A 24,368-nucleotide genomic window follows, 5' to 3' on the forward strand; every position below is an offset into this window, starting at 1 on the left:
CCAACAGTTAATCATTAGGGCCTGCTCAAACAGTCTGAAGCACTTTGCCTGGAGTTCAGTAGAGATTGTTTTAATAAATACAGTTCTTTTATGGTAGCTCAGCTAGGTGGGCCACCACAGAGTGCTGCGCTACCCCAACAGATCACAGTGTAATGCCAAAAATAACCTCATGAAAACAAAGATCACTTTCACGATCACACAGAGATGTTTGAGTTTCATAACTTGCAGCATAAAGCTTATTAAAAGAGGCCAGTCATTTGGTAGAGTTCACATTTAAAGGAATCTGGCCAGAGCTGAGAATCCACTAAACCAGCACTCTTTTGCAGTCTGTAAACTAGGAAATTGTAAACTAGGAAACAACCAAGCTGCCCTGAAAAGTAGGTTAGGTTTCTTCTTACTGTAGATTTCAGCAAGCTAGACTACTGCATATTTTCCACAGTGGTGGCTGTTGATGGGGGGGATGCAAGACAAACAGCTTTTCTGAAAAGTAAAACGTTTGTTAAGATGTAAAACATTTGTCAATTTACCGAACACACTCCAAAATGTAATAAAAGCTATCATACTCTGCTTATAAAACAGAAACCAAACACTGCATATTTTTAAAAGCAGACACACCAAAAACTTTTCTTAATTTAAGACTTCTTTATTTTCCATAAAACTTAGAAAATCTGTGCATTTTAGCACCTCAGGTTTCATGCTTCAACATTCTTTTTTTTTCAAGTGTAACCTTTAAATTACAAACAGTAGGCACAGCAGGAATAATTTTAAACTGATCCCTTAAAAAACAAAGGCAAGTCAAAACCCTGCACGTTTTATAAAAGTGCAACTTCAACTTCTTGATCTCCTGATACAAAATTCAAGTAAGAGTAGACAAATTTGGTTTCCCAAGACATCTTGGTATTAGGAAGTTTGCAAAAAGAGAGCTTGGATTTCCAGCACTGAACTGATGAAAAGAAAGTTGCAGAATAGTTCCCAGCCTGATCAAAGGACACTTGGTGAGAAGAAAAGATTTCCAAGTTGAGGATTTCTTCTTTTAAAGGCTTTTTTTAAAAAAAGTACCCATATGTGTATTTTTGCCAATGCTTTGCATTTATCTATCATTCACTTCTTTCTTAGAAGAACATTCATAGATAGCTGGATATGCAAATATTTCTTTCTTTAATCAAGATATGTACAAAAGACATATTCATAGTTATTGTAATGGATGGAAAACCCACGTGAAAAGTTTTATAGATCATTGGCATCAATGATTTTCCCCTTTCCTTTTAGACTCCCTTTTCACAAGGGAGCGAAATTATAATTATTTAACTTTGCAACTCAAGGCTCAGATCAGATGCTTGAAGGTTTATATTATTTTTTAACAGTTTGGGTTTCTTTTCCTGCTCATTCTTTTAGCCCAAAGCAAAGCAGCAATCTAGAAGAAGTTTCTTTTGTCACCATCTTCTGGGAGTAGAACTATAAATAAGAGTTTGTCATAGATTGCCAAACGTTGTCTGTAACAGGCCAGGGAAATAAGATTAAGGGTCAATAAATGATACTGCGATGTATCTTGTTCCTTTCAAAATGGGAAGTCCTTCATGTAAATGGGTAAGTCTTCCTGGATGCATGAAACTCCATCCTTTCCTGGGTGATTCTATGGAGCAGTTGTACCTCAGAAATTTGCATCCACCTCCCTATAAAAAATCAGAAACAAAAGTCTTTAAATCACCATCTGGCAGAAATCGATAGACACTGGGAGGGTTTTTTGGTATAAAGCCCAAGACAATAATCAGAAGTACAATCAATCCCAAGTGTATTAATTTACACCAGGAATATACTGCATTTGAACAATAACACACCTTAGCATTTCCCCATTCTAATTCATATATAGGTCAACCTCATTGTGGAAATTGCATGATAGATGATACTGGCCCTCTTTGCATCAAATACTAAGTCAAACCATGCCTTAACATCTGTGTTCCAGGAGCAAAGGTTGCAGCTACTACTACTCACCTGATCCTGAAGTTGTTCCACCCAGGCATGAGCCATGGTTTGGCTTAGTGTTGTATTCAAACCTGGGTGTGTAGTTTATCTATCCCAGAAAACCCACAAGCAGTTAACCAAGAACAAACTTGGGTTACAACTCATGGTTTGTCCGGAGTGAAACAAATCATGAGCCCGGCTTTGGATGTAGCACTAACACAAACTATGACTTAGTGCTGGATAGCACAGCAGCAGCAGCAGCAGCTGTGATCTGCATGCCAAGAATCAACACATGTGCTTGTTTATGCTAAGCCAGGCTTCCTCAACCTCAGTCCTCCAGATGTTTTTGGCCTACAACTCCCATGATCCCTAGCTAGCAGGACCAGTGGTCAGGGATGATGGGAATTGTAATCTCAAAACATCTGGAGGGCCGAGGCTGAGGAAGCCTGTGCTAAGCCATTGTTTGGTTTAGCGTTACATGCCAACCAGGTCAATAGCTTTTCTAGTCTAGGCATCAGTAGTGGGAGGTCGCTAGGCCTACTCCATCCCTTCAAATGCTGTATCTGAAATCAGGTAACAACCTAGAGGAAAAAGATTGGAGGGGGTGGTTTCCAAGGCAACAAGTCATACCACTTGGAGAGACAAGGGAACTTTGCCTCTATTCCTTAAACCACCCTGTGCAAAACTGAGGGATGTGGTATCTACTTTGTTTTTACTGCTGCCATGTGCCAGCTACTGCAAATCATTCTGCAATCTACCTTCTGCTGGCCACTGTCTTAAACTATTTGTAACATGATCCTTCAAGAAAGCAATTTTTTTGGTGAGGGATCTGCTCCATCTCCTCCTCCAACAAGACACTCCTCAGAGGAAAATATTTCACCAGCCATACAAAATAATCCTATCACTGATTTCAATACTGAATACAGCTGTCTGCTTAAACTGCCGTATCACCGCAGCTTGATGCAATTATACTGTCACTGAAAGAAATGCTGTTCTAATACTTTAAAAGAACCAAGAATTATCATTGTGGTGTCATTTTCTTATTTGGGACTTCTAAGCAAGCTTAGTGGGAAATGAGTCAGAGAAGTTGAAAGCCATTGCTGGAATAAACAGATTTGCTCCAAACATACTTCAAAATCTCTTCCCACTTTGTTGAGAGCTATGTTGATAGTAAATGTTGAGGAGTCGTGATGAGGTCTGAGGGAACGTTGTCTCTCAGTAGTGTATTTCACAACAAAATTCAGCAAGGCATGGCCCTATAAAGAAATAACAGGACAGTTAAGAAAGGATAGCTCATGGGAATCCCTCAAGCCTACTCCCTGTGATGATAAATATCTGTGATTTACTGTCATGGATCTCCTCCCACCCACTGTTTATAATAACTCCTTCACTTCCAGATGTCCTCAACTTTTGTCTCTCTCTTCCTTTTTTAAAGATTCTGAGCCTGCAGACACAGAGTTCACCTAGCACATACTTCATAGGAAACTACTGATAAATGGAATAAATAATACTTGCCGTCTAATTTTGGCTCCTGAGCATGAGAACATAAGAAGAGCCTACTGGATCAGGCCAACAGTTCATCCTAGTCCAGCATCCTTTTTTCACAGCCGCTAACCTGATGCCTGTGTGAAACCTGCACACAGGACTCAAGCAAAAGAGTACTCTCGTCTCCTGTGCTTTTCAGAAATTAAATAATTTGCATGGTGCAGAAGCTGAAGTAGGGATAGGAGAGGCATGAATAGCTCTCCTAGTCTCTGCAATGCCCCCTCATGTTGCTTGCATGTTCTTGGTGCATCCACATTGGCAGAAAGACCTGTGGGGTGGACATACTGGGTCTGTCATGACTACTCTGTGTTTGGGTACTGCACCTGTGCTTGAGCCTTTAAGTCTTACTTTTTAATAACCATTTTAACCTACCTTTGTATAGTAGCCGGCAAACACTTTTAGTGTTACAGGTGCTATGTATTCTCTAATGAAATGTAGCCACACGCTTTCCAGCCCAATTTGTTTCATGTGAATGTCATCAGTTGGAACATTTTCATATCCTCCAGAAATGCGGCTGTCCTAAAACAAGACATCACAGAGATGTTCAGATACATAGGGCATAAGGTTATGTTTTCAAATCATATGGGACACTTTGTAAAGTAGCACATGTCTGTCTAATTCTAAAGCTTTCATACTCCGGTACCTTGAGACACATCCCAGTGAACAAATATACTCGTCGTACGGCTTAGTTTATGGGACCAAAATGGCAATCTCTTCTTCCATCAAATGTATTGTGTAAGGAATTGGTACAACAATACATTGTTTTGTTCACCAGATAATTCAGTAGTGGCTGAATGCATCAATAGATGTTTCATTTAAAAAAAACAGCACTTGAAACTACAGCTGATTATTAAAACCATCTTAGATTAATGAAAAGGAGCTTTTTAATATACAGAAAGTGTAAACTGCCTTACAATGTTGAAGAAAATAGTAAAGATGTCCTTTCTTTTATCATTTGTTATAGTAAGCAGGGACGCGGGTGGCGCTGTGGGTAAAAGCGTCAGCGCCTAGGGTTTGCCGATCGAAAGGTCGGTGGTTCGAATCCCCGCGGCGGGGTGCGCTCCTGTTGTTCGGTCCCAGCGCCTGCCAACCTAGCAGTTCGAAAGCACCCCCGGGTGCAAGTAGATAAATAGGGACCGCTTATTAGCGGGAAGGTAAACGGCGTTTCCGTGTGCGGCTCTGGCTCGCCAGATGCAGCTTGTCACGCTGGCCACGTGACCCGGAAGTGTCTCCGGACAGCGCTGGCCCCTGGCCTCTTGAGTGAGATGGGCGCACAACCCTAGAGTCTGTCAAGACTGGCCCGTACGGGCAGGGGTACCTTTACCTTTTATAGTAACATAACTAGACCCACCCTGGGACCTCATGCTGAAGAGTAAGAAACTCTAAGTAAGAAACCGAATAAATAAAAAAATCACAATCTAACCCTTTATCAAATTTACAAAGTCAAACTGTCATATGGATTTAGATCTAAAACTAATTGTGTACTTTGAGGTAGATGTATTATAAATGGACTTGTAACAAAAATAAAACTGTATCTCCATTATTTCTATAATACTGTCATCATTGCATTGTGCTTGGTATTTTTTCCATAAATAAAAATAGTGACATAAAAGCAAAAGTGTTTTTTTATAAGGTGGCCCAAAACTCTTAATATCACTGATTAAAATGAGCCCTAAGCTTCATTTGCCAATCTAAAATTAAATTTTTCAGTCCTGATGGAAACATTGGGCACAATCCTGTCCCAACGAACTCCCCCTTAGATGAGTGTATGTGTGTACCTGCAATGACAGTCCTATGGGTGCCTCCCACAGGGGACATCTACATGTGCATTGTGCTCACCTTTTGTCAGTGGTCCATGCTTTATTTTCAAAAACACCCATATAAAAAATAAATTAAAAGAAGTTTCCATCTATTATGCTTACATGGTGTTTTCCACCTGACCAACGTCCATAATGTTCCATCTCCTGGACCAGTTCATCACAGGCTGTCTCAGAAAATATGGGGAACCAAAACACATCCGGACATGGCTATAGGTGGGAAACATAAACCTGTGTGTTAGCATTTTGTGCTCCTTTGTGTGCCAGATAAAGCTGTTGCATAGCTTATGCTTTACATCTCTGAATCTAAGGAGGAGGGCTGCAGGAATACTTGGTCCATCACTACAGCAACTAGTTTCACCCCTTTGATTTTGTTTTGTTTCTTAAATGTCATTTCTTGTCTTTTAGGTTGTGGATACAAGAGTTATGCAGCAGTTGCTCTGCATCATGCACTTGGCCAGCTACGTAAGAGAAAACACAGCAAAATCTCTAATTATCTGAAAGGAGAAACCATTTCAGTGGCTGCTTGGGTCAGTCACTGTAGAGCAGTTTCCTCTCATGTGCCCACAAATACCCACAGCAGAAGGTTACATTTGTACTGATCTACCCAGTGTTCCCATATTTGAGGAAAGGAACATTTTCGGCTGTGGTAATTTGGTTTCCCTAGCAGGACTGGCACTACAATGTAGTGAAGAACAGCTGCCCAGGCTTCCAGCAACCCCATTTCTCCAAGCTTATGGGACTCTTGATGCTAACCTGCTGATTCTTCCCACATACACATGAGAGAGAGAGCACAAATTAGCATGGCATGGAAAGCCAAGTCTGTTGAAGAAGAAATGGTTTTTCAGTGTCAAAGCAGAGAAGTATTGGGCCACCCCAACCCCAGGTGGTTTCCATTATTAGTGGTGCTGCTGCCAAGTTTCAGGTGGGTGTGGGAGTTACAGAAACACATACAGAGCCCGTAAATAATTAGCTCACTCCAATCCAAGTTAAAACCCATTTGTATTTTAGTTCAGCTCATCAATGAAGTTCAGTCCCTTTGTGAGTCCCCAAATAGCGGCTTTCCTTACCTGTTCTACTATGTGCTCAGTGAAAATTTTTGAATAGTTGGGGTTTATGTAGGTTTCCTTCCAATCCTGAGAACAAAGATTTGTTTGTTAGATTAAAAATAGAGAGAGAGAACAACCCACACAGAAGTGCTTAGAATGTAGGGTTTCAGCAAAGGATAGTCCTACTCAAAGCTAAAATTGATGAACATGACAAACTTTGTTCCATTTTAGTGGGTTGGGTCTGAGTAGGGCTTAGCTGGATACAACCCATAGGATTATTTTTTTTCAAATTGAGCAATGAAGGTTAATGTTGAAAAATTAAATGGATTAAGATCCCCATGCAAGAAAGCATTTTGTGATTTGTTTGCTCACAAAAGAAAGAGGTTATTTGGGGGGGGGGTTTAAAAGAGAGGAAAATAATTATATTGCATTCTTTGATACATACCACTGGATTTTCAAAGATCTGCCAAAGATCATTGTTGTAGTGAGATATATTGTAGTTGGCAGTTGATAGAAGTCTTCCAAATTCATGTCTGTTAGTGATGTACATAAAGACACCCTACCACCAGACAAAAGACATCCTTATGTTAGTTTACATTTAATATTTAGAAATACAGAAGAAGCTATATTATCCAGTCTATATTAATACTCATCACCCAAACTCACTATCATCACCATTCTGAATATACAAACTACAGTCTTCTTTATCTGAAATTCTAACTATGTATGTTGCACTCTTTGGGGTATTTAAAGAAGCTGCACTGCCAACTGACCAGATATAGTCAGTAAACAAAGCATGGATTCTGATATGGGCTGAGGCAATTTGTTTCTTTTCTGTATGCAGTCCATGCATACAGAGCATTCCCAATTCATGAAAATGTAGGGAGGAGAAGCCCTGAACGTAAGGCAATCTATTCCTGTATCAGAGACCCACACACAGCAATCTCTGTTATGTTCTTAATATCTATACATTTATATAACTGATGATGAGTGACCAGATTAATTTTATGAAGGAAAAGTGGGTATATTTCCTTCTATAGATTTTTATGTAGTTGTCTTATGTCCTAAATATTTAACTAATATTGATCTGTTGAATTCAGGTAACGACATGAATAGAGAAGCAAGTGTCAGAGCTCTATAGAGTGCCAATTTCAGCCCATTTCCTACCAGATCCTTTGACGAGTTGACCTGTAATGAAAATGTTCCCCTTCAAATAGTTATTTTGATGAATATGATGAAAACAACAAACCACTGTGCAATGCTTGAAGAAGGGTGAAAAGCAAAATGAACTGGAACAGTAGCAAAAGCCACATGATCCTTGTAGGACCAATTAACTTCATATTAAATTGAACAAATCAAATTAAGTAAATTGGGAAGGTATGTTGTTTTCCTTTTCAATATAAACAGGCCCACGTTTTCAAACTGATCAAAGATACTGTTGCGTTTGTCACAGCCCAATCGCTTGCCATTTTGAATAATGGTGCTTCAAGACATTTGCTGTTTCTGACACTTGTGGTTTTGTGAATGGCCAGCATGCTGGTCACCTACAAGCCAGACATCAGCCACACCAGTCCTCATGTTGATGATGATCTCTGTCCAAGCAGGCTAGTAGAACTTGCCAGGGGCAGCACCAACTGAACAAAATATGTGACAGTGACTTCAAACCTACATGGCAATACAGGCCTATCCTATAATGAGGTACTTCCTGGTTTGCTTCTGGGTCTGTGGCTACCGTCTCTAAGGAAGCAGATGTCTATGAGTTTCCTCAGTGATCAGGATAGGGCAGCCTTTCAAACCTGGAGCTGCTGGGATTGGCATTCCAAAACGTCTGAAGGCTACCAGGTAGACATAACAAATTCTGTCGCAGACCATGTTGTATAAGTAGTGAGGCAGATACACTATCTCAAGTACATAAGGGTTGGGTTTAAGTCTTTTGGGGGGATTTTTTTTTTAATGTTGCAATGTTCTTTTTTAAAACACGAACATAATAAACATGTACTCAACCCATGGCTCTTATTAAACAATAAATATGAAAAGCTGAATCAAAAAAGCTCTGCCAAAAAGTTAAGTGATGATTATGTAACACTTCCCTCTGCTACAAAAATACACCACACCACTGTCCAGTTTTATGCTCCATTACTTCCAATGGAGTTGCGTCAGCATAGAACTGTAGAAATACAGTGATAAAGCATGCTTTTGCCAGTGGGTGTATTGAAAACCATGTCATTGCGTTAAAGACATAATTTCTCATGAGAAGTGTAGGGAAACCACAGTATGTTCTGTTTTTACAGCATGGGCGAGCTTCAGTTTTAATCATAACAAGAAATTGAAAAATGTGCATTAGGGGAACAGGGAACAGCAAGCAACCCTTATTAAGCAATGGATTTTCTGGTTCCTACAGCTACAATAGATAACAGAGTGTGGGTAGCTTTGTCTCAGCAACAACAAAAAGCCATTGAATTACATCCAGTTTTAACTAGAAAGAGCCCATTAATTTGTATGCAACTGTATGCAGTTTACGAATGACTGTTCGGTTCTTGACTTCAAGACTATTTTGGCATTATATTTCATTATTTTTTCTACTCTTCCATAAAAAAATTCATTCTGAAATTTGACTTTATTATGCTGCTAACAGCTGTGGCTTCTTCTGTTTGCTAACGGTGGGACTACCTCTCGAATGATGTGGAGTGGCCCCAATCATAGATTCATTCATTTATTAATTAATAGGGTCACATAATTTAGGTTCTACAAGCTGATTGTAAGGGCTTCAGGGAATGAAAGAGTTTCCTACAATTATTCCTCTCCCTGCAGCCTCACTTCCCCTCTAAATCTGGGTTAAGAGTCCCTCTGGGGTTTTTGGAAAGTGGGACAGCGTGCGAAGGGAATTTCCAAAAATCCATTCCCTCTCCATTCTGCCAGCAGAAGCTTTACTGTCAGCTGAGTGAAACCCATTGGATGCAGCCTTTTGACATCCAAAACAAGTGAAAGTGACATAGCTAAATGAAAGACAAAGAAAGTTCAAAAATGAAATCCTCAATCTCCATTAGTCTCAATGGAACATGAGCAGATGTCCGCAATGAAATTAATGGAGACTGAATCTTAGAAGCAATGGTCAATGCTAAAATGTGTTGTTACTTAAGACGATACCACAAAATTTGTGATTCTCACATGTATATAACTAGGAAGCGGGGACTTGTAGCACAAGAATGATTTGCATTAAAAGAATGAGGATAGGTTGATTTTTGGCGATTATTTATGCCACATCAGAATTTTGGGTGTATGTTTAAGTACACTAGCATATTGGTTTACAAACTCAACAATGTGGAAAACGTGCTACTGTTTGGGCTGAAACTTGCCCTCCTGCATGCCAAAGGCATCTTCTCTCACTATTTTATGTGGAACACAGAAGAAGCAAAAAGTATGTCCTTCCATTTGGACAAAAGGCTTCATAAAGCCTTGGGCAACCTCCTATGCAAGCATAATAATGAAAACTGTTGATCAGCAGTGGTCGCTTACCTGACCTCCTGACAGCCCCATTGCTGGGGCATGCCACAGAGTAGGGACAAGGCAGAGGTGAAGTTGGTTTGGTGCACACCAACCAGGCAGAGAGTGCTAGATTGGCTTTGCCAGTACGTCTGCATTACAACAGCCTTTCCTTTCCTAATACACTGTAGCGATGTGGGTGACAGGAGGTCAGGTAAATACCGGCAGCCAATTGACCGCCATCTATAGAACCTACTCAACATATCCCTGTGTGAATTCTTGTACATAGGTTTGTGTGGGGCAGCACTGACAGCTGTTTTCCTTCCATTCGTGATTTAATCTTTTGAAAACCAACCAACAGATTGGTTTTTGCAAAAGTTGTATCCATGGGGCTAAAAGCTCAAGACAAAACAATGCCCAGTTATCACTGGGGTACAGGGAACGGAAGGAGATACCTCCCTCTAGGAGAGTAAAACCGCATTGTAATAAATGAGTAAAAAAATGAAAAGAAAGAAAAACCTTTGGGGGTCTGAGCATATGGAATGTTTCCGCAGAAGGGGAGCCTTTTTCCCTTTGTAAGGTCTAAAACGAAGGAGAAGGACCACATCAGTTGACCTTTCATTGCTCTCTTTCGCACTGTTAGAGCTGCATTCGCTTTCTGCTTCCATGTTAGATAAACAAGATCCTTTAATCAAAAGCTGGTATTCTGAAATACCATTTACGGACATCATGCAGCTCTAAGCAAAGCTTAAAACATACGGGTTAAAAGCTTGAACTCTCAGCCTCTTATCTGCTGCAACAAATATATACAAATATATGTATATGTATTTTTAAAAACATACACACAGAGACAAGCTCGTACCAGGCTGCTTCACAGCATAAGAATGAGAAAAAGAAGACTTTTTCTGATGAGCCACCAAGTCAGATTAGTTGAACGTGAGCACATGGTAAGCACAGATTGCAATAACTGATGCAGGAAAGGTTGAGAACAAGAGAATGTTGATTGGACTATTCTGCAGAACGAGTACAAACAAAAGAAAATCATGCCTTGTTAAAGGAGGGAATAAACTTCAATACTTGCCAACTTTTCTTGTTCAATTCAGCAAAATTATTTTTCAATGCTACATTGCCTGGAAATAGCTGTCATTTGATTCTGCTCTGGAACTAGTGTAGATATCAGTACAGATACAGATTTACATTTGTATTGCAATGATATTCATATATGTTCCCATAATGCTAGCATCCATTAAACACTAATAACGACAAGGAGCATTGGTCCTGTTTAGCAAAATTTAATCTGCCTTGAAATAACAAGATCAATCATTCCTGCCCTTGAAAAAGACAATTCTAAAATGCAATAATGTGACATAAGTTCTATTGTATCCTTCATACAATATATAGCATTTGCGATGGTTTATTAACTCAAGAACAAAATTTAGAAAAAATAGAAAATCAGTGCTGAGCTACAATTACCATTTGAAATAGGTATTGATTAAGTTCACAAGTAATTTTGCATTCAGAAACAGGCAGCACACAATATTTATGAGTGTTAACTATACTCAAAGCCAAAAAGTTGTGATGTGAATTGGTTTAACTGCTGGCATTGTGAACAGGTAACAAAGAGTCAGAAAAGTGATTGTAACTCACAAAAAAATTGGCTAGTACTTTAAATTGGAAAGAAAGAACAACCAAAGTGTAGCGAGACATTTTCAAAGCTCATGCAACTCACCATTTCCCTGGCATTCCTGCAGAGGGCCATATCAGGATCCAATCTGTCCCTTGCAAAATAATTTCTCTCTTTCATCTCAGATCTGAGGGTTTGTCCTTTGATCAAATATATGTTAGCCACATAAGGGATGTTCCATACACCCCTGGGGGAAAATGGTAAAATGAGTTGGGTGTAAAATACACTTGGATGAATTTCATTCAAGTTTCATCATTTTTTCATCATTTGTTTCCTATGGTGAGAATTTTCCATTCATGAAACAGGATGAAAATACTATGGAGCATAATTCTTTTTTTTAATCATTTGTACTCTTGTTGCGGAAAAGCTCCACAAAGCTCCACTATACAGAACAGAGAGAACATTATCCATTTGTAAACAAGACTAAGGAGACCAATAAGTTACTGTGGAATATTTGGTAATGCAACCACATGGAGAATGGCACAAACTGAACCATTCTAAAATTATATTTAACACCCAGCTGTAGAAACCGCATGTCCCTGAACGCTACTTGACCCTGTGGCAGGTTTCTAAAGCTGGACAAACAATAAACAAGCAAAATCAATAATTTTTTGCTTGTTTTTCAGGTCAGGTTTCTCGCTCGCAGACCCATATACAAGAATAAAATCAGAAAATAGCTGAATTGAGAACATTCACTTTTAAATCTCCCTTCCATTTTTTATTCAATTAAAGCTATTGACAGAGCACATATTCTTCAAAATCAGCTTATAAATTAAAATATATGGCAATTACAAGGAAACAGAATAAAAAGCAGCCTTTCCAATAACTAACGTCTTTATATGTCACTTCTTTTATGGTTGTTTTTTTCAAATAAATTTTTATTAGTTTTCCAATATTCCCCCAATAATAGCCAGCTCATAACAATATCAGTTAATTCCTTCTTTTATGGTTTCTGGCTGAGGAAAAAGCCAGAACTGAAACATGTGGGAAGTATGGGGAAAGTAAATTGTTTGGGGGTATGCCGAAGGAATTTAATACACAGTCAATGCAAGCAATTCAAAGTAAGTTACAACCCAGGGTTATGCAGAACTTTGCAAGCGTTAAATAAAGTCCTTCTTACCGGATTCTTCTTTGGTTTTTATTTTTTACTTTGACTGTGGGGCATGCATGGAGACGGGTTTTGAGGATATCCACAGGATATTTCAACACGTTACAGGGATTAGTTAGCCGAAAAAGGGCTGAAAGCCACTCACAGCTGACTGTGTCTTAAAAATAACTCACTTTAAGAAATGTTCACTGAAGCAATACTCAATACAGCCACCACAATTGTGTCCATCCGTCCCCCAGAACCAATTTATTTAACACATACGTTGATGTGGCATGTTATGTATGTTTTATACCCCACCATTCCTCCAAAAAACTCAAGGTGACATACATGGTTCTCTTCCTCCCCATTTCATCCTCACAACCACCACGTGAGGTAGGTTTGGTGGACTACGACTGGCCAAAGGTTACCCAGTGAGTTCTCTGCTCAGCCACGAAGCAGCTCCTTGGAGCAAAGCTGGAATACAGTGGTACCTCAGGTTACAAACACCTCAGGTTACAAACACTCCAGGTTATAGACTCCACTAACCCGGAAGCAGTACCTTGGGTTAAGAACTTTACCTCAGGATGAGAACAGAAATCGTGTGGCAGCAGCAGGAGGCCCCATTAGCTAAAGTACCTCAGATTAAGAATGGTTTTAGGTTGAGAACGGACCTCCGGAACAAATTAGGTTCGTAACCAGAGGTACCACTGTATAGACATGATCAATACTTACATACGTGCCAAATCAAAAAAAGTATGAACAAGGTGGTTTTTCAACAACTACTATTGGGATAGCTGTTGGATGATGTCTGTATGTGGAATTGCATGTGCCTGGGGTGTGCTCATGTGCAACTCTGGCACACTCGCGGTGGGCCAATGTCACTCCTGCACATCACACGGGGTGTGTCAATGTGACATCAACATGCTCCAGAGTGTGCGCATGCCAGCAAGTCAAATCGGAGGGGGGTAGCAGCCCCTTCATTTAAAATTTGTGGCTGCCCGGGCACCCAGGGCCCCACATATTCGGCACCTATGCAAAAGAGCAAACAGTTAACTTACACTCTGTTTCCTTGGACAATATCCACGTAGTCTTCAGATCGAGCATAATATCCATCAGGGCTCAGTGCCCCCCAAAAGTTTGACCAAAGCTTCCCATGGCGCAGTACAAGAGGGGCAATCATCTTTCTGTTTTAAAAACATGATTGCATTGAAAGTTAACAAAAAGATTGAAATGTGAGGCAATCACAAGGAGCTCTATAACTGGGGAAGAGACGGATGTTAATAGCTGTCACTTATTCTAAATAGGCCTCTTTGCCTCCAGTCACTGCCTCTGGGATAGCGAGAAAAACCCAGTCTTTCTGAATTCTGAATTTGTAAAGCAACAACTGCAATGTGAAATTTCAAGGGCCATAGCTCAGCGAAGAGTATATGTTATGCATGCATGCATAAAGTCTTATATTCCATCATTCGCATTCCCACTGAAAGGCTTCTGCTAGAATAGCAATGAAAGATCTCTGCCTGATGTCTAGGAAAGGGGCTGCCAATCAGGATAAAATAGATTAACGGTGTGAATGATAAAATAGCTCTTTAAAGCCTTAACTGACACATAGTGAAACTGAGTCTCTCTTGTAGACACACTGTCGTCAAAGTCAAGAAAGTTGACGTGATCAAAAAGCAAACATGCTGAAGGAAGTGCCTTTACTGCAATATGTGCAGAGAAGCATGGGGGAGAGGGTCTCCATCCCGGCAGCACATATCCACCAATGACAGAGCATTCACATGATTAAGAAGAGCCCCCTAAATCAGAATTTTAAAAAAGACTGGGAACCTTTTATCATGTATTTATAGAAATACTGTAAAGATATGGACTCACTAGCAGGGTTTGATTAAACACTTACAAGTAAGAAAATAATATCAACGGTTAAGTAAGGACAACATGGAATGAAATTGACTGTAAGATGTAATCATGAAAGAAAATTTGATATAAAACTGATAAGAAAATACAAGTATTAAGGTATAAGATTATAAAAATAAGTTAATAAATACTCAGAAGTAGTAAATATTTAAAGAACCAGAAGGGGAAGTTGAGGGAAGTCACGGGGAGGGAGCGGGATTTCTTTTTCTTTTATATGACAAATGTTATATTGTGTTGTTTGATTGAATATAAAACTGTAAAAATCCAATAAAATATGTATTATTATTTTTTTAAGAAAGAGCCCCCTAAATCATAGTGGAAGGCTAGTTTTCACATAAAGGAGTGCATTAATATTCTCCTCTGCCCGGACATAATGGCGATATCCAGTGATGCAGAAGTAATTTTCCTCTCCTCCCCCACTGCAGCTCTCCACAGTTCTTAGGTACAGAGATAGTAATGGGAAACACCACTGCGCAAATGGAAATCTACTCCACCGGCAGATGAACACCACTGGATGCCACCCGGTATGTCTTCTTTCATGAGAAATCTATTTCAAGGAATTACTAACCAAACCTGTAGTAGTCACTGAAACCAATAAAAGAACCTAGAATTGATAAGTTCCCCAACCCCTCCTGCCATAAGCGTACCGATTCTGTTCTATCAAGAGTTTTAAAGTCCTGGGGTTCGTTAAAACAACATCCGCATCTATGCTGAAATAATAGTCGCATCCTTCATTCTGCCGACAGATGTCCCTTGAAAAGGAAGAGACACACAAGGCATTAACATTGCAAACATGTTCCATTCCAAAGAGATGATAATAGTTTTAAGCATACAGCTGCAGTGTGCATTTAAGAAGTTCCTTTGCTTAATAGCTACCTGAATTGGCAACTCGACTCCTGAAACAAGTCTACTTAAAGCAACTGTTAGTAGTTGAAAGTAACAAGTTTTATGGCTAATAATACAATCTGGGTTTCGCTTGATTTATCTATCCACCAGAAGGAAGTTTTTCAAAATATCAGTCTCACTCTTTGCACAGGTGTCTTGGATTTTTGAAGGTGATGTTACTACCAATTTGGGGAAATTTGTCCATCTTCTGGAAGATTTGCATAGTGAAATTCCTCTATTTCCCCCAGATTTGGAGAGCTGTATTCCCAATATTTTCAAAACCCCAGATATTTTCTAAATTCACATTCACTGTCATTAACTTGTCCCTTCCCAGTAAATGAAAAAAAAGTTCTTAATAACAATGCCATCAATTAATCCAAGTATACACCTTTATGTTGAAAATTAAATCTGACGATACAATAGCAATTTAAGGATACCCACCATACCTATTTCATACCTATTCCTGAATACATGATCACAAATATAAATTACATATTAATACAACCATTGTCCTCTATGTACAGCTCTAATTTCTGATCACAATATTATCCCCCACATAACAGACAGGTAGGTAAGTGGTAAACATAACCCTAGTTTACTGTTTTACTATTGGACTGGAGCCTCACCCAATAGCTCAGTTGGGAAGGCCATGGACTTGAGCCCCACTTTGTGCAAAATGATTCCTGAATTGCAGGGGATTAGACTAAATGACCCTATTGCAGTTAAGCTGTGGATGTTAACAAAATACTGACGTAGATAGTTGGCTGGTTTAATACCAGGGAATTCTGTTGGAAAATAAAATGTGATATTAAACTGCTGTGCTGCACTGTTAAAGTAAATGGCCAATCCAGTGCACATGTATGCGAGACAAAGAGATGTGATACCAGGATCTGATTATAAAAGCTATGGAACATAGATCATTTTGAAGGCTATGAACATTTTCGCTCCCAGAACTTTCATAATTTATAACAGCTGCATCTTTTTTTTCCTGTGGTGCAACCTTTCAATGAAAGAGGAACCAGCTGTATGTTATCATCCCAAACATATGTTGCAGGTCATACAATGATGAGGGAGCTATTCTGTTCAGTGGAAAGGTTGTTTGAGAGTGAAAGCCACAGGGATATTTTTTTTCCAGGACGCAGCCCCCCTCCACAGCAAAAAGACACTCTGTTGAGCTGTGGCAGCGTCCACCTCTGCTAGAATTGCAACAAGTTTCTCACGTCCCAGGGGAAGTGTCTGGGGCTTGGGAGAGGCAGCGAGAATTCACAGGATCAAGGTGTGCAGGCCAGTGAATGCTTGGAAAGAAGAAAACCACAGCTCACAAGCATGGTAACAGGTGCCTTACTTATGAACATCTGAGCAGGGCAGCCCACATAACACTGTTAGAGATGGGTAGAGATTGGAGACAGTAGTTTGGGGAGGGGGGTTGGTGGTGCGGACCAGTTCTGGACCAGTTTCCCTAGAGCAAGCATCCCAAAACTCAGCCCTCCAGTTGTTTTGGGACTACAACTCCCTGTTAGTTTCTGTTTGCCACTGAGCAGTGCTTTGGAGTCACAAGACTCTGTTTACATTCCACACATTCCATACTGTTGGAAGTCTCACGGGAGACGGATATGACGTTAATGGTTTCCTGTTCCTTTGTTTTCAGTTGCTTTCTGCTTTCATAGAGAGAGGATGTATTTTTCTTTGCTGTCTGCGTAGCTAGAAAATAAAGCATAGCATGTAGCTCATACTATCTCATCCTTCCGAGTGCTGCTTTGATTCTCTGCTAGATGGGAATGTGCCTGAGGCCTCATCAAAGGCTCAGGTCATTAATCACGTCGGAGGGCGATTCCGGAAGATGAGCTTTATCAGCTCGGTCGTAACTGAGATGCCGACACTCCCATCGTCCTAGCTAACAGGACCAGAGGTCAGGGATGATGGGAACTGTAGTCCCAAAGCAGTTGGAGGGCCGAGTTTGGGGGTGCCTGCCCTAGAGGCACACAGCTGGTGCCTACGTTGTTAGCTTCTTGATGCCAGATCAAGACAGTTTTATCATCCTGAACTTCTAGTGGATGATTTATTTTATACCTGCTGTTTCCCTATTTTTATTGCTAGTCTTTCTGCTTTTTAAATGGCTTTTACAATTGCTTTATTACTATTACTATTTTACATTACTTGAATGTAAATGCTAGATGTTGAATTTTAAAAGAAGTTAGCCAACCTTCTTTTTAAAAAACACCTAAAAATAAAATAATGATCTTAACAGAGGGGCTGGTGAATAATCTACAACATCTGCTGAGTTTCAACATGAACTATTAGTCTTAGCACTCTAAAAACATATGTTGGAAGTCTCAATGATGGATCATTAAATCTTTGCCAACAAGCAACAGCCCTACAAGATAGCAGAAGGAATTGCTCATAAACACAATACATTGTTGGGGCCACTGCATCAATGATTTGGTTGTGTGTTCATTTTAATTAGACATCTTCCCATCTAAATCTACACATTTCATTGCTGTCCATATATAGATCTGAGGAGATAAATTGTTAAAAATAAAATTACATTCCCATGTTCCTGGCATCAGCTTGACTCAGATATTCTTCAGGCCCCACAATTTGTATCATTTTGAACATGTGCTTGGCTTTTTCCCAAAATGTCTTGATATGTCTTTCATGGTGAACTTCCTGAAAAGGTAATGAAATAATAAATAAATGAGAAATTGGTAATACCGTGTAAAAATTAAACATGCAACAGAGCAGTCCAGTACTAGCCTGTGGTATAAGTTCTCCATAGTGGTGTAGCAGGTGCCTTCACTATACCTCCTGCAGAAGGGCATCCTTGACCTACAGACATTTGTTTCAAGGTCCAAAGGAAGGCTAGTTGCATAAACTTGCTTCAGACACTGAAACAGTTGCACACAGATTGGTGGTGGAGCCCCAGGCAGGAATGCCTCCCCTCCCCATACACATGCTTGTTTCCACCAGGGACACCAGAAATCAGGAATAGTAAGAGAAAGAGACCCAGAGGAAAGGAAGATATACCGTATTTTTCCATGTATAATTTTTGGGGACTCCAAATTAAGAAAACACCTGTTAGCACTACCCGTGTATAAGACGAGCCCCAATTTCAAACCTAACTTTTTGGTAAAAAAAACAACCTAGTCTTATACACGAAAAAATATGGTATTTTGTTTAGCAAGCAAAAAAAGAATCAGAAGAACACACAGACCAGCGACAGGAAAATACCAGACCTGAAAAAAGAAGGTGCTAGAGGAAATAACATTTTAAAATACTTTGTTTTAGCTGCAACGCGCCTATAACACAACTAAATCTCTGACAAGTGATTTTATATAGTTACTCATTTTTATAATGATGGCGAAAAAATAAGAAGAGCAACAATCATTCTAAAAAGTCAGTCCACCTTTACAGAGTTCCTCTTTAAATATTATTTCGCCTCAAATAAGTTCCACTTTGAACTTGGATGTTAGCACTTACTAAAAATATTATGATAACCAGCAGGAACCGTCACAGTAAAAAATAACACTGGAAATTTAGCAGCAGAATAAACAAGCCCAAGATCAACTACTATTTTAGGTCACTCCTGCTATTTTACAGATGCGTTAACTCCTTAGGCTTCAATCCTATAAAGTTCAACCTGGGTGTATGCCCCATTGAACACAGTGGGAGTAAATCTGAGTAGACATGCCTAACATTAAGCTGTTAATGTATTGGATTTTCTTACTCTTAAAAGAAGCTGGGTGGAAATGGAAGGTTGTAACCAGTTTTTGTTAATTAATGTAGAATATATGGTTGTGATCTTTTGCCAATGGCATTACCTTCTATACTATAGAGTGACACTACATATTAAATATTCCCTAACTGGGATTTATTATTCCTAGAGAGATCTTATCTTTTTACACATCAATCAGAGTAGTTAAAAAGCGATAAAGGGGTGGACCCATTGCTTGTGGAAATTCAGTTTCATTGGATAAGCTCTAAAATCTAGGGGTTTTTTTGGGGGGGGGTGTAAAACTATTTCAGTATCTTCCCTGAACCACTAAATCCATACTAGTTAGCCAATAAAAAATATGTGAAATTGTGCCAGGCATAAATTTATAAAACTTTGTTTTCAGTTTTGTGACTCTATTTGAGTTGCAAGCCTCAGTATATATAGAATTGTTTGCATTTGTAAAAATGAATAGCAACGGTTCTCCATAATTCATTATTTGCTCATGAATAAATTGGGATATAACCTAAGCAAGGTCTTTCATTGGACCAACCTTTTTTTAGGTGTGGGAGCACGCAAACATCAATTCCACAGAACTAACTGCTCATCAGGGTGTGGTGGTGAACATTGCTGAGGTCAACCCTATGTAAATGTGCTGTTGCCGGGTGGATAAACTGCCCCAGCATGGGTGCAGGTGCCAGAAGTCATCAGATGTGACTATCCAGCCATACACTTGAATGGTGCAGCTGCAGCAACCCATTTCTTTACTTCTCAGCAATTACAGTAGTACCTCAGGTTAAGTACTTAATTCATTCCGGAGGTCTGTTCTTAACCTGAAGCACCACTTTAGCTAATGGGGCCTCCTGCTGCCGCTACGCCGCCAGAGCATGATTTCTGTTCTCATCCTGAAGCAAAGTTCTTAACCTGAGGTAATATTTCTGGGTTAGCGGAGTGTGTAACCTGAAGCGTATATAACCTGAAGCGTATGTAACCCAAGGTACCACTGTATAAAGTTAATAGAATTCTTCTCCCTCTCTATTGCCATGCAGTTGCCACCAGATATCACATTGTGAACTGCCTCACCAGTCATTGCTTGCTCCCCTCTCAATATTGACTACCCTAAACTTATTCGGACAAAATAAGCAAAAAATGTAAGATGCGCCTGTTGGACCAGGCCAATAGCCCATCTAGTCCAGCATCCTGTTCTCTCAGTAGATGTCTGAGGGAACCTGCTAGCACGATCTGATCACAAGAGCATTCTCCCCTCCTGTAGTCTCCAACAACTGGTATTCAGAGGCAGTGGCCTGAGCTGTGTATACTTTCTATGAGGAATAGGTGACAGTGAAGTTAAATGGAAGGGATAAGCAAGAGATGAGGAACCTTTTTAACCCATTGGGCAAAGATCCTTGTCTTCTACTGAAAACAATTGGAAATGGACTTCAAAGTGAAGGTTGTGCCTTTACCTCCTTCCCACTGGACATCAAGGGTTGAAGAGGTGGGCATGGTTTGTGGGAAATGGCCTCATGGGAAATTAGGTCTGTGGGCCATTGGTTCCCCATCCATGGTATAAAAAGAAGAGGGGCACAGAAGAGAGAAAGAAAGAGGGAAACTTTCAGATCTGAAGGTATACTGGAAAATAAACTGGAGAAAAAGCATCTAGAGGCCACACAAGGAGCAGACCAGATAAAATGCTCTTTCACAAGTGAGGAGCTATACCCCCAACACACACCAACATTCCCCCCCCTCCCTGCTTATACTTATAGATGCCAGAACACAGGAGCTTTAAGAGCTGCCCTTAAAAATTATTTGGAGGAGCTATTTAATATTTATTGGTAGATGGTGTAATGCCACCACTTTCAAAAACCAAAAGAACAAGTAGTTTAAGTCATGGTGGCATAGCTGCATGTCTTATAAACAGTACTGCATTGAGGAAGAATGGAGAAGTTAACATGCTTTTGATGAAATTGTATTCTGAACTTGTGTGTGCATGTACATACATATATGTACACAAACATTATTTTTCTGTAATAAAAGATCCATTTTAATGTTAAAGAACTTAGCTTTGTTCTCAATCTACATAACTAGACCAACTTCATTAACTAATTTACAAATGTAACTGTTCAATTACCACCTAAAGTACTTACATTATTGTGAATGAAGAGGGTAATTTTTTCCTTTGCATAGTCCAGAGTCAACAATCTGTCTAGAAACTTAGGCAGGAAAGGAGTTGGTTGTTCAATGAAAACACCAATTGTTACTGTTGGAGTCTCCTAAGAAAAAAAGTGCACAAAAATAAAAGAAACCATGAAAAGCTTTTACTTTAAAGTTTAAAACAGTATGAACAATCTTACATTTAACCAAAATGATCCATATTATATATCTTGGGAAATAACCTCCAGTTTTACACAAGTTATAACTCTGAATACACTTTTAATTGCTGTTTTGAGACACTAATAGCTAAAATAAAATGATACAATAAGAATCAATTAAATTCCTCCTGAAATAAGTGAGCAAAATGCTTTCTGAGAAATTAGTAAATTCTATGCTGCATTCCTATACCCATATTCCTGAAAACAAGCAGATTTTCTACCACTGAACTATGGCCCTTCTCAGGCTGTATATAAGTGTATTAATGATGTAATCAGAATATATAATATAATAACTAAGGGGTAGAGTGTGAAGGATGGGGTGGGAAAACTCACTGAGAATTTTGAACAATGGAAGTAGTTTCCTGGAGTTCTAAAGTTCTTATGGGATCAGGTTTTTTCCCCTGAAGACTATGGTAGCCTGCCAAAGTAGCTGACCCAGATGGCATTCAGGAGTTATCTTACCCCTGACACTGATGGAAGAACTGCTGCCAGAAATTACAGTGGACTGCAAACGCATAGCCAATAAGCTTAACAATCCAATTAGCCAGTAAGAATCCTGACGGTTGCATATGTAGTGTAAGATTTGATGATGTCTATGAAATGTCAGATGGCAGTTGTTTCTCTTTGAGTGAGTGCAAAAAAGCTTTGTCAGCTATTTCCCCCCCAAAATGATACTTTGAATCATGACTAGCTGTCAGTGCCAGGAAAAACATTTCGTATATTATCTGAATCAATGAAGACGAAGAATGTACTGTAACCTGCACAAACGTGTGCCAAAAAGACAAAAAAAATATGTTTCTACCGCTGTACCAGACACTTTATATAAACATCTGGAAACTGTGAAGCATTAAGTGATTCAGACCAAAACTAAATATGGGCATGAAGGGCCTGGAAGAAAACTGTGAAGATGAGGGAAAGGTAGGTGGTAGCAGGATGGGAAAGGTTGATAAAAGCAAGGAGGGAGAAGCTGGAGCAACAGTCCAGGTGCACAAGGAGATAGACAATGCCATGACGATCAATATGTAGCTCAACATTGAAAGAATTCAGCCGCATGCAACAGATACTTACCTCAAGTGTGGCGAAGTCTAATAAATCTGCATCACAGGCACCACATCCAGTTTCACGGGTCCAGCCATTAGGGATATAATTTCCAAAGTAATTGAGATTAAGCTACAATTGGGAGGTGGGGGGAAAAAACAGCCCTAATTAATTTGGCAGTATAATAAAATCTTGTTTCTGTACCTTTCAATTAAAGGCCAGTTCCACAAGGCTCTGCTGTCGTGCTCACTCAACTTAAATGAGTGGAAACCAGGGGTGAAACAGAATGCGATAATTCTGCCCTACTGCCACTGTCAACTAATCCTCAGTAGGCTGCTAGTATCCCAGTATCATTAAATAAATAAAAAACTTAGCTGAAACAAAGTCACCGTCACTCACTTTGGTTGGGCCGTTTCCATGGAGAGTGACTGGCAAAGTGTCATACAGTGAATTTCTCACTCTGGCTCTTCCATCTTCAAATTTCAGGAGCACTTCATCTGCAGCCCACCAGGAAGTTAAAGATACATCATCTATAGTTTACTCAAACAAGACTCTCACAGCATTCTTTGCATTTCCCTGAGCATCCATTTTTTTAAAAAAAAAAATCTCCATATTTCCTGTCATTTCAGCCTACGACCCACAGGCTGTTAATTTCTACGTTCACTAGGAACATTTCCAGTAGCCAAATAAGAACCACAATATTTTGTTTGTTTGTTTTAAATATCATTATTATTCCTATCCCAAGATCATATTTATGACAATGGGACCTCCTGCTTCCTCAGAAGAACTGGGTGACTATTTCCCAACACTTGTTGTAAGTCAGGGCCTGTCCAGATACAATCTTTCCCCCTCAGGGCTGTTCTGGAAACAGTGGAGGCAGACTTTCTTCTGCCACCTCTCTCCCTCTCCTTTGCCTACTTCTATTGTGGGGAGAAAAAGGCTGGGATATCTTTCTAGGTTTTATTTTTCTGGGATGAGGAGTGATCCAATGTTCAAATAACTACATGATCTTCCAGTTGGTCAATCAGTTCTCCCACTGGGAAGCCAATGAAAGACTACATAAGCCAGGGGGCCTGTAACCAATCTCCACTTGATGTTAATTCCATATGAAGTATAAATGTACAGAAAGCCCCTTGGATGTATTGTATTATATAATAGGTAAAGCAGAAATGGCAAGGAAGAAATCTGAGAGGCATATCCTTCATCACTCAATAGACACTTCAGAATACATACCAACTGCTCCATTGAGAGTCTGGAAAATGTTGCACTTGTGATCCAACGTGATATTAATGTGTTCCTAAAATGTAAGTATATAAAATATGCTAAATGAGGCATTATAAAATCAAGGGCAGTACAGTGGTACCTCAGGTTAAGTACTCAATTCGTTCTGGAGGTCCGTACTTAACCTGAAACTGTTCTTAACCTGAAGCACCACTTTAGCTAATGGGGCTTCCTGCTGCTGCCATGCTGCCGGAGCACAATTTCTGTTCTCATCCTGAAGCAAAGTTCTTAACCTGAAGCAATATTTCTGGGTTAACGGAGTCTGTAACCTGAAGCGTATGCAACCCAAGGTACCACTCTACAAACAGAATTCTAACCATCTTGACAAATGTAAACTATCTGCAAACATGACTGGATGTTTTCGCTGACAATTCATTTTAATATCCTTAATTCTTATGCCAGATGTTTCCCAATTCCTCATATATCTTCATAGTTCAGCGTGTCATACAGATCTGTCCCTCGTCAAGAACATACAATTCATTTAGCCAATGGTTTCTATCATCCTACAAACAAAGGCTTGCTTTCTGTTTTGTAAGCCAAGCAAA

General features: G+C 39.6%; 1 protein-coding gene across 2 annotated transcripts in view; it reads right to left on the bottom strand.

Annotated features, from left to right (window-relative positions):
• Positions 1 to 1,052: 1,052 nt before the first annotated feature.
• Positions 1,053 to 24,368, bottom strand: part of PLOD2 (procollagen-lysine,2-oxoglutarate 5-dioxygenase 2) — a 59,324-nt gene continuing 36,008 nt past the window's right edge. The window contains exons 6-20 of one of the 2 annotated variants that reach the window (XM_053390195.1): positions 23,776 to 23,839; positions 22,942 to 23,039; positions 22,573 to 22,674; positions 21,280 to 21,405; positions 17,972 to 18,093; positions 15,189 to 15,293; positions 13,686 to 13,811; positions 11,586 to 11,727; positions 10,376 to 10,438; positions 6,819 to 6,932; positions 6,395 to 6,460; positions 5,430 to 5,534; positions 3,880 to 4,026; positions 3,093 to 3,218; positions 1,053 to 1,673 (exon numbers count right to left, since the gene is read on the bottom strand). In XM_053390195.1, the coding sequence (XP_053246170.1) occupies positions 1,518 to 1,673; positions 3,093 to 3,218; positions 3,880 to 4,026; positions 5,430 to 5,534; positions 6,395 to 6,460; positions 6,819 to 6,932; positions 10,376 to 10,438; positions 11,586 to 11,727; positions 13,686 to 13,811; positions 15,189 to 15,293; positions 17,972 to 18,093; positions 21,280 to 21,405; positions 22,573 to 22,674; positions 22,942 to 23,039; positions 23,776 to 23,839 (1,662 nt within the window). In that variant the 3' untranslated portion in view covers positions 1,053 to 1,517. The remainder of the gene's footprint in view (positions 1,674 to 3,092; positions 3,219 to 3,879; positions 4,027 to 5,429; positions 5,535 to 6,394; positions 6,461 to 6,818; positions 6,933 to 10,375; positions 10,439 to 11,585; positions 11,728 to 13,685; positions 13,812 to 15,188; positions 15,294 to 17,971; positions 18,094 to 21,279; positions 21,406 to 22,572; positions 22,675 to 22,941; positions 23,040 to 23,775; positions 23,840 to 24,368) is intronic. The other variant, XM_053390196.1, reaches the window with a different exon arrangement.

The sequence above is a fragment of the Podarcis raffonei genome, chromosome 5 (assembly GCF_027172205.1).
Source record: "Podarcis raffonei isolate rPodRaf1 chromosome 5, rPodRaf1.pri, whole genome shotgun sequence".
Lineage (NCBI taxonomy): Eukaryota > Metazoa > Chordata > Lepidosauria > Squamata > Lacertidae > Podarcis > Podarcis raffonei.